The sequence below is a fragment of the Vicia villosa genome, unplaced genomic scaffold, assembly GCF_029867415.1.
Source record: "Vicia villosa cultivar HV-30 ecotype Madison, WI unplaced genomic scaffold, Vvil1.0 ctg.000714F_1_1_1, whole genome shotgun sequence".
NCBI lineage: Eukaryota > Viridiplantae > Streptophyta > Magnoliopsida > Fabales > Fabaceae > Vicia > Vicia villosa.
Window position 1 is genome coordinate 51749 of NW_026705320.1, and position 10714 is coordinate 62462.

Genomic DNA, 10714 nt, shown 5'->3' on the forward strand with positions numbered 1-10714 from the left:
ATGGGACGAGGGAGACCGAAAAAACCGGTTCCTCCGCCTCCAACTTCCGATGTGAAAACTACTCTGATGAGCAATCCAACTGCCAGTAAAACGGTGGTTGACCAGGCCAGTTCGAGTACTAGGGTTACAACTGTGGTTGAGAAAACCCCCTTTGTTCCTCCTTCCCCTAATTCGGCGAATCCTCCGAATAATGAAGGTAGAAAACTTTGGGTGGATGTTCTAAATGACAACCGCAACCCTAGAAAAGGAAGATCTATGAAGTATGTGGCGCCAAAGGTGGTAGATGGAAATGTGGAAGTTGAGATTGAGGTTTCGGACATCGAATCTGAGCTGAACTTCTGGGCATCTGCTCTTATACTCTATGTTATCGGCGGAGATCTCAGCATGAATGCTTTGAAGAACTTCATGATTAAATCCTGGAATTTCGTTCCTCTTCCTGATATGTACTTTAATGAGGAAGGATATTTCATCCTCAGATTCAATTCTTTCAGTGATAGGGACGATGTGATGATGAAGGGCCCATACACCATCAGGAATATGCCTGTACTCCTTAGGGAATGGAATCCAGATTTCAAACTCAAGGAGGATTTCCTTCGTACTCTACCTCTATGGATAAAGTTGCCACAACTGCCTATATACCTGTGGGGAGAGACAAGTCTGAACAAGATTGGGAGTGCCCTGGGCATTCCTTTGGTAACGGACGAATGCACAGCGAACAAGCTTAGAGTTTCCTATGCGAGAATCCTGGTGGAAATGGACATCACGAAAGAGCTTCCTGAGGAAATTACAATTCGTGATAAAGATGGGAATAAGATGCAACAATCTATTGAATATGAATGGAAACCTTCATATTGCAATAGATGCCATAAGCCGGGTCATAACTGTAACCAACCAAAGACACAAGCCAAACAGTGGAAACCTAAAGCTAAACCTGCCGTGCCTGAAACTGCTGTAGTAAGTGAACACAAGGCTGATAGGACTGAAGCTACTAACCCCCAGGAACCTGTGCTGAACCCTACTCCTATGGAGATGCCAAAGTGGATTGAAGTTCCAAAGAGTGGTCGAGATAGGGGTAAGAAACCTTTAATTGAAAGTGAGTCTGATTGCTTGTCCTGCCTGAATGGTTTTGATGCTTTGCAAGTTTTGAATGACTTGCAAACGCTGAAAGATACAGGACAATGTTAGTCTCTTGGAACGTGAGGGGGCTTAATAATACGGCAAAGCTCAGGGAGATTAGCTCCCGTCTCCTAGAGCTTAAAGCTGACATTAATATCCTTTTAGAAACAAGAGTTAAACAGAGTCAGGCTGAGTATATCAGGAATAAGTTGAATCTAGCTGGGAAATTCATAGATAACTACAATCACCATCTTAATGGTCGTATTTGGTTACATTGGAACCCCCTTCACATTGACATTCGACTGATTAAGATGAGTGATCAAATGATCCATGTGGCTGTGTATAACAATCAGAATCAGTTTATGTATTGGTTATCCGCAATTTATGGACAAAACAAACTTGAACAAAGGAGGACATTGTGGAAAGACTTAGACTCACTTAATGTCCAGGGAAAGTGGTGCCTAATTGGAGATTTTAACAATGTTCTTTCTCCTCAGGACCGAATTGGTGGCAAGTTTGTTAGTGATGCTGAATTCCAGGATCTTGAGACCATGATGAGAAAACATGACTTAACTGAAATGACTAATCAAGGTGAGTACTATACCTGGTCTAACAAGCATAGTATAGGTACTATATATTCCAGAATTGATAAATTGCTGGGAAATACTATGTGGTTCCAGTCTCACTCTGAATGCAATCTGAAAGTGCTCCCACCAAGTGTTTCAGACCATTGTCTTCTCTTGTTACAACACCATGCTCAACCTAATATCCGGAGTAAGAGATTCAGGTTTCTTAACTACCTTACTGAAACTGATGGATTTCTTCAAGCTGTGCAAAGTAGTTGGAATGAACCTTGTGGTGGAGGAGGTCCAAGCTTTATTCTTTGGCAGAAATTGAAAAGGTTACAAAAGATTCTCTATAGGATGACTAAACCGTTACTTTCAGCTAGTCAAAAAATCATCCAGGCTCGGCAAGACCTTTGTAAAGCGCAAGAGGATCTTGGATTAAATAAATGGGATGCTGATAAGATTAATAGTGTCAGAAAATGTCATGAAGAATTGATAAAGTGGCATGAGACTGAAGAGAGTATTCTGAAGCAGAGAGCAAAGATTAAATGGCTTAGAGAGGGGGATGGAAATAATACATTTTTCCATGCATCTGTCAAGTTCAAGCAAACCTTACAAACTATAACTATGTTAGAAACTGAGGATGGTCAAATTCTTTCTAGTCCTAATGACATTGAACAGGAAGTGCTAAAATTCTATGGTAATCTTATGGGTCATAGAGTACAGTCCTTAGATAGTGTTGACATAGAGGCTATGAGAAGAGGTTCTCAACTTCAAAGAGAACAGAAAATCTTGCTGGATAGTATTATCACTAATGATGAGATATTTTCTGCTCTTAAAGGTATAGCTGACAGTTCTGCCCCAGGGATTGATGGATACTCTGCAAAATTTTTTAAAGTTTGCTGGAATATTATAAAAGGTGATGTTATTGCTGCTGTACAGGACTATTTTGAAAAAGGTAGAATGTATAGAGCCTTTAATTGTTCCTTGGTTTCTTTGATTCCTAAAACTGCTTCTGCCAAATGCATAAAAGATTTTAGACCTATCTCTGTCTGTTCTACTTTTTACAAGATTATTTCCAGGATCCTTACTAATAGACTTAGCATGGTAATTGGTAGCATAGTAAGTAACAACCAAGCTGCGTTTATTCCTGGTCAACAGATCCAAAGTCACATTCTTCTGGCTTTTGAGTTATTAAAAGGTTATGAGTGGAAGCAAGGGCCTCCAAAATGTATGTTTCAGGTTGACTTACAAAAGGCGTGTGATATGATAAATTGGAAGGCATTGGAGTGTATAATGGCTGAATTGGGAATTCCTTCCAAATTCCTCAACTGGATAATGCAGAGTTTAACAAGTGTTTCCTATAGATTTAACATAAATGGCAATCATTCTAAAATCCTTATTGCAAAGAGAGGCATAAGGCAGGGAGACCCCATTTCCCCCTACCTTTTTGCCATGCTTATGGAATACATGCATAGAAGTCTCCACCAGATGCAAATGAATCCTTGTTTCCATCATCATGCCAAATGTAAAAAGATACAGCTTACTAATTTAATGTTTGCAGATGATGTTCTGCTTTTTGCCAGGGGTGATCTCACATCTGTTGATATGTTACTGACAGCTTTTTACAAATTTCTTCAGTCCACAGGTATGCAGATTAATAAGAGTAAAAGCAAGATATTCTTTGGGGCGATTGATCAGAATTTAAAGAATGAATTACTTAATCTGTCTGGTTTTCAAGAAGGTGTTATGCCTTTCAAGTACTTAGGAGTGCCCATTACAAGCAAGAAGCTATCTATTCACCATTATATGGGACTGATTGACAAGATCACCAGTAGAACCCGAATCTGGACGACTAAACTTCTCACCTATGCTGGGAGATTACAGCTTATCAAGAGCATATCGTTTGCTATAGCCAACTACTGGATGCTATGTTTTCCTCTTCCCAAAGCTGTCCTTGCAAAAATTGATGCCATTTGTCGTACTTTCCTATGGACAGGTAAAGACCGTATTAGTCGAAAGAGTCTTGTTGCTTGGAAGAATACTTGTCAACCTGTGTCAAAAGGGGGGCTTGGTATCATTGATATACACACTTGGAATAAGTGTACGATGCTGAAACTCCTTTGGAACATTTGCAACAAACAGGATATGTTATGGGTGAAATGGGTTCACGCCTATTACTTGAAAAACCGAACTGTTTGGGATTATACTCCAAGTATTGCTAGCACTTGGATTATAAAAGAAGTTATCAAAGCTAGAGATATTCTTCCAGCCTGCCACGCACAATGGGAAGAGATGACTCAAAAAGGTAAATTCAGTTGTGGAGTCATGTACTGTTGTTTGAATCTGAATGCTACTGTGATATGGAAGAGCCTTTGTATGAAAAACCCAGCTAGACCATGTGCGATCATTATTCTTTGGCTGTTATGCCATCGTAGGCTGGCAACAAAGAGTAGATTGAAACATCTTGGATTTATTGATCACACTGATTGTAGTTATTGTGAAAAGGAAGAAACAGATAGTCATATATTCTTTGAGTGCTTGGAATTTCGCACGATCTGGAGTGCCATTCTCCAATGGCTTCATATTGACCGAGAACCTAAACCATGGGATGAAGAAGTTGTTTGGCTTCAGAACAAGACCAAAGGCAAAGGATGGAGGGCAACTCTTCTCAAACTAGCTGCTACTGAAACAATCTATGGTGCTTGGTCTCATAGGAACAAGAAAATCTTTGGAAACCCCAATGACGTCTCTCAAACTATAAAGACAATTATTGATAGTATTGTGTATAGAGGCTGGGTTTGTAGGAGCCTAAAACCTCATATTGCTAATCATATGTTAGAGTAATTAGGCGAATCTTGTCCTTTTTGCTGCGGGATCCTAGCGATCGCATTGTGTATCATTGTTTTTGGTTAATAAAAGTCCTTTATTTCCAAAAAAAAAAAATTTATATTATTTATTATTTTTTAAAGAGTTATTTTTTTCAATTATTTATTAATTTTTAATTTAATTTATTAAATATAATTGTCAAAACATATTTTTAATTTAAAAAATGGAATAGGTAAGATTCCAACACAGGACTTACTTTTGTTAAATAAAAGTAGAGAGATACCTATTATTTCATGTTAAATTAAAACCGTGTAACGTTTCAACAAAAATACACAAAGTAGGAAAGCAGAAGAAACAAAACCTTGGTGCATAAGAAGTATTGACAAGGTAATGAACATTAAATGAGTATGAAAGTAATAAGCTTATAGCTTTGCTGAGGGATAAAATAAACTCACCTTGCGGGAAACAACGAAAAAATTTGTAGCTTGATCACCATTAAAGGTTGCAGGATAATGGTTTATGTAAAGTTGATGAAGTTGAGGTTGTGAGGATGATTTATGGTTGAGTATGGTGGATGTTAGAATTGTGAGAGTGAGGTAATATATGAAGAGGAAGTGGTGTAGAGAAAAATGAGGAAATAGTAGTGTTGTGGAGTTGGTAGAATGGGTGTACGTGTTGTGTGAGAGAGATTCACATGCAAATAAATGGTCCTTTATTGAATTGGTCAACAACCTACATTCTGCTACCCTTCAATTTAATTTTGTTAAGTTTGTTGAATAACTAATATAGATAATTTAATATATTATGGAAATGCTAACTTGTGTCTTTAAGGTATTATGTGATTAAAATTGTAAGTTTTTATAAAAATACATGTATTTAATATATTGAAAATGTACTGAAAATTAAAATATCAACTTTTATAAAGAATATTTTCTTTATGAGAAATACTAATTAGTGCCGTTGGGGCACTCTTTAACCGATTAAAGTGGTAAGTTTTTTAAAAATACTTGTATTTAATGTATTGAAAATGTATTCAAAATTAAAATATTCACTTTTATAAAAAAAATATTTTCTTTATTTAGGATACTTAAAGAGTGCCCTGAAAATACTCGTTAGTCAATTCTTTATTTATTTAGTATGCTTAAAGAATGCCCTCGCTAGTAAGAACTAATATATAATATCAGGGCAGGCCCACAGCCCAGGGCCTCAAAAAAAATGAGGGCCTCAATTTTAGGGTGTGCTTAAATACTAAAAATATAAAATATATACATTTTGCGAAATCAAAATACATATTAGTGCCTATAGCCCAGTGGTGCTGTAAATGTCTCAGGAACTAGCTATCTTCGGTTTGATTCTTACAGAGGTTTTCTAAATTTTCAATTATTTTTATAGAAATGCTCCATTTTTACATAGGTTTTCTTTGTGTTTCTCAAATTTTAATTTTTACATAGGTTTTCTTTGTGTTTCTCAAATTTTAATTATATAACAACTTGTATATAAATAATGGTATATTTTTTGATACATTTAAAATCAAATTTTATACTTATTTTTGGTAACCCTTGTAATTTTATTTTAATTTGTTTTAGTATAAATTATAGAGACTATTTATTTGTTATAATAACTAAGATTTAATATTTTTGTTGTATGTGAGATTTTTTTTTCATTTTAAAAACGAATAAAAAGGGCCATTTTTTTATTTGTCCAGGGTCTCTAAAAAGTCGGGGCCGGCCCTGTATAATATAATAGATTAATATTACTCAATAAAAAAATTCTTTTACAAGAATGACTAGATTAGAATTTTTTTTAAGAGAAGTAGCTCAATAAGTGTTTTATTCAAATTTATAATTTATCATCTAAGAATGAATTGAATTCCAGTCAAGGGACGGAGAATATTAAGTCATAAATACAAATTAATATTTTTGATAGACTCTTTACCGGTTTTGAAAAAAATAAAATTTAGTAGTAGAGTAATAGTTATAACTTCAAAGAGAATACCATAAATCTATAAATTAAGAACTCCTTGTAACTTTTATCATCCATCAAAATGCAAAGAATGACCATTTCTACATATTTATCCTTGTTGCTCACTATTTCAATGATTTTCATTTCTCATGCCCTTTCACCAACACCTAGTCCCAAATCCAATCCAAAATTGTATGAAATTGTATGTGAAGGTGCAGCAGTGTTAGGTGCACAAGAAGGTTGCTTAAATCTTCTAGAATCCAACTCTCAAATTACTTCCGCCAAAGATTTTCTAACCCTTTCTAAGGTATATTTAGAGATGTCAATAGAGAAGGCAAAGAAAGGCCAAGAATATCTTAAAAGTTTAATTATTAAATACCCTTCTTCTCAGGCCCTTAAAATGTGTGCAAACGAATTGTATGATGGCTTAATTGGTGGATTTGAAATTGCTATACCTCAATTGCCCACAGAACCAGATGGTGCAAATTGGGATGCCCAAGTTGTTTCTCGAAACATGGTGTTATGCGATCAATATTTGGCTATTGAAAATATAGTTCATGACCCTTCAATTTCTGCACTTGGCAAAGATATGTCATTTCTTTGTTTTATTGCAGGTCAAGCCATAGACCATATAAAGCGTTGAGATGTGTGGTCTTTGTTCAATAATAACAGTTTGACCTTATTATAATTTTAAAGGTTAAATTTTAAATACGAGAACAATTGTAAAATGACTACTGGTTTCATTTTAATGAATAATATTTCTTCGTATTTTCTTATGTATAATTTTGTAATATTGTCTCTCATTTAATATTTATGAAATAAAAACTAACAGATATTTTTAAAAAGTTGAGGAATAAATATTAAGGTTTTTTAAATTAATGGGTAAAAATAAACTCGGAAAATAACATACGAAGCAAGAAAAAAACATATCTAAAAAAGATACTCCCTCCGTTTTTTATTATAAGTCGTTTTGGAAAAAAATTGTATTTTAATATAAGTCGCTTTACAATTTCAATGAATAATTAATGCTATTTTTCCTATTATATCCTTAAATATTTATTATTCTCTCTCCTTTCAATTATATAAATTTATCTTTCACATGTCATTAATGAAGGATAATTTTGTAAAAACCTTCATAATTTCTCATTTTCATACATTAATTATAATTTTTCTTAAACTGTGTGAAAAGTCTAAAACGACTTATAATAAAAAACGGAGGGAGTATTAAGAAGAGGAAAATGAAAAATTGGAACAGTTGCAATCCATAAGTCCAAAACTAGCAATGAATACTATTTAATTTTTTTTTGATAATAACAAACAATATTAAATATTAAATTTGTAGAATGTATGCATTGGATGCTTTTACTAATCACGGTCAAACTATTGCTTGTAATAGGTCAAAATAAATTATCGATTCTTTATTAGATAATAATAATAATTTTCTATCAATTTAATTTATACTCTTTCCATTTTAATTATATCTTTTTTAAAAAAAAGGTATTATTAATTTATTTTTCTTCTTGGAAATAATAATACTTTATTAATCCTAGAGGGATCCCGCTATCAATCCAAAACATCATCATTCTACCAATGTACTTCCTAAATTTAGGTTTCTCCCAACATCTATACACAACCATGTCATGAATCTTGGCTCTTATGGATTAAGAACTATTTGTTTGTTAACGCAACCCTAGTTCTTATAGTTCCACTTCTCATATATTATCTATGCAAAAGCACACATTAGTATGCTAGCGTGTCCACATTTGCCTTTACTATAGTTGTCAACCATTTGATTTCCTCCTCCCAAACATCAAATAGCGTGTCCACCTTTGCCTTTACAATAGTTGTCAACCATTTGATTTCCTCCTCCCAAACATCAAGGGAATGATTAATCTTGAGTCAAGTTAAAATATGTTTTCAGATCTCTCTTAACTCATGACATTGAAAGAAAATGTGATTAAGATTCTCTTTGCACTAATAATGTTTTATTATTTTCTTGGACATGGTTGAATTTATGCTATCCTTTGTCTCATAATAGCTTTTACGATAGGTACAAGATGCATATGGCCTGTTTCAACTCATAGTAGAGTTTATGTGTTGTAAGAGTTGCACCCCTAGTGCGATTTCTTATATATCATTTTCCTATTGAAAAAAAAAAAGAAAGAACAATTGTCCTCTGATATCATGCCAAACCTAATCTTCATATCTTTGGTTGCTATTCTTTCATGACAAGCCAACCAAAGAATGGATAAAGCTCTAGGTTTAGCAGCACTTCTTGTAAACAGATTTTTCCAGCTAACCTCTTTGTAAGACTCACTCATTGCTTTCATGGCTCAGTAGAGATGCATAAACGATGAATATAAAATTGTTATAAGTTTGTAATAACATAATAAGTTGTGTTATGCAGTGTATTTTCATGGATTCAAATATGGAATCAGTTGGATCTAGAAAACTTTTATTCCACATTGAGTCATTTACTATTGTATTTTCATGGATTTTGATACAAGCTAAGAATGTCAAAATAAATTAAATGTTGAAAAACATGGCATTTGTATGAACATAGCGGGATACAATGAACACAACAACAAAACCGAACCCTAATAAACACAAATACGGGATACAATGAAACCCTACCAAAAGATAATCGAAAATCACATAAATGTAAAACATATACGAGGAGTTACCAGGTTCTTACATTTAGAACAGATAATGTTTTTGATTTTGCGAGAGATGATGTTTTTTATTTTGCGAGAGTTGCGAGAAATTGATTTTGCGAGAGATGATGTTTTTTATTTTGCGAGAGTTGCGAGAAATTGATTTTGCGAGAGGAGAAACGGAGAAGTACGAGCTTTGATTTTGATTTTGTGAGAGGAAAGTACGTTTTCGCGAGAGGAAGAAAAGAATTTGTGAGGGGATGAAGAAAGGTTAAGAGAGAATGAGGAGAAACACATTTTTGATATGTTTTTATGTTTTATATTTTTTTTCTTTTTTTAATCTTAAAAAAAATAGAATACAAATAATAGAAAGAGGGAAACTAAATAAAAGAGGGAAAATCTGGCGGGGTATAATTTTTGGGCTTGGGCCACAGTTTGTAGTCAAAATTATAAGGCCGCAATTTTCCTTTGCGGCATAAAATATCTGCAGTTGCAAAAATCTGGAAAGTTGAAGGAAAGACCACAGTTTTCCACTCCGGATTCAATATTTTATAAAATAAATTTACGATTTGAAAATCCTGGCCAAATCATGTATGTGGCCACATTTTTTGAACTGTGGAAAATTTTAACGTGGCCGTAGGTAAAAAATGTTGTAGTAATTTATGAGTTAAATACTCATAATTTGGCGTTAGGTGAAGGGAGCCTCCATGAGTTGGGAGTGATGTGGAAAGCTAAAGTTATCTGTAAAGTTAAGTTTTTTGTTTGGAGGTTCATGTCAAATAATTTACCAACTAAACATGAGCTTTGTATTAGAGGCGTGTCTTCATCTTTATTGGATAATTTGTGTCCTTCGTGTGCTTCGTTTGAAGAATCCAGTGGGTATCTTTTCTTTTCATGTAATTATTTGACCGTTTGGAGTGGCGGGCGGTGGTTCGTTGGTCGAGGTGACGTCGTTCGAGGATTTAAAGAAAAATGGTTTGGTGGAGATGATCTTGCAGGTTCATTATTTGTTGAAGCTTAAAGAAAGGTTTTGTTGTTTCATTACTCTTCTTTTTATTCTTTTGTTTGGTTACTAGTGTGTTGGTGTGTTTGGTTATTTAGAAACCAATTGGTGTTTAATACTAAGGTTTGAAAGTGTGATAAATTGTTGTGTTTTATTAAAAATCTTGGTTGGAATTGGTTGTCTATTTTAAACAACGGTAGGATAAATTTAGTTAAGGAGGTTTGGTGTTCCAATTCTTTGGAGTACGTTGCAAAAGTTAAGGAGGTTTGGTGTTCCAATTCTTTGGAGTATGTTGTGTTATAGTGGTGTTTTGTTTGGGTTGGCTTTCCTCCTTATTGTTTGGAGGTTTGTGTGTCCTTGTTAGACTCCTTTGCTCTTCTTGTATTGACTTTGCACTTCTTAATACATGTTGTTTATATAAAAGAAAAATTGCAACAATTACCCTGCTTGTCTTAATGGTAAAGACAAACAAACAATATCATAATATTTTCAAATAAAGATAAATCATCCGTGTCAAATAAAACACAATAAAGCAGTACTCATAATAATATCATTCAAATCTTATAAATATACCAAACAATAAC

General features: G+C 34.0%; 1 protein-coding gene across 1 annotated transcript; it reads left to right on the forward strand.

The window, feature by feature from the left end:
• Positions 1-1185, forward strand: LOC131630645 (uncharacterized). The gene has a single exon (XM_058901409.1). The coding sequence runs from the start codon at positions 1-3 to the stop codon at positions 1183-1185; it is 1185 nt and encodes a 394-aa protein (XP_058757392.1).
• The last annotated feature ends 9529 nt before the right edge of the window (positions 1186-10714 follow it).

What these genes read in the sequence shown, in the direction of transcription:
- LOC131630645 (XM_058901409.1), top strand. Translation starts at nt 1, where the DNA reads ATGGGACGAGGGAGACCGAAAAAACCGGTTCCTCCGCCTCCAACTTCC.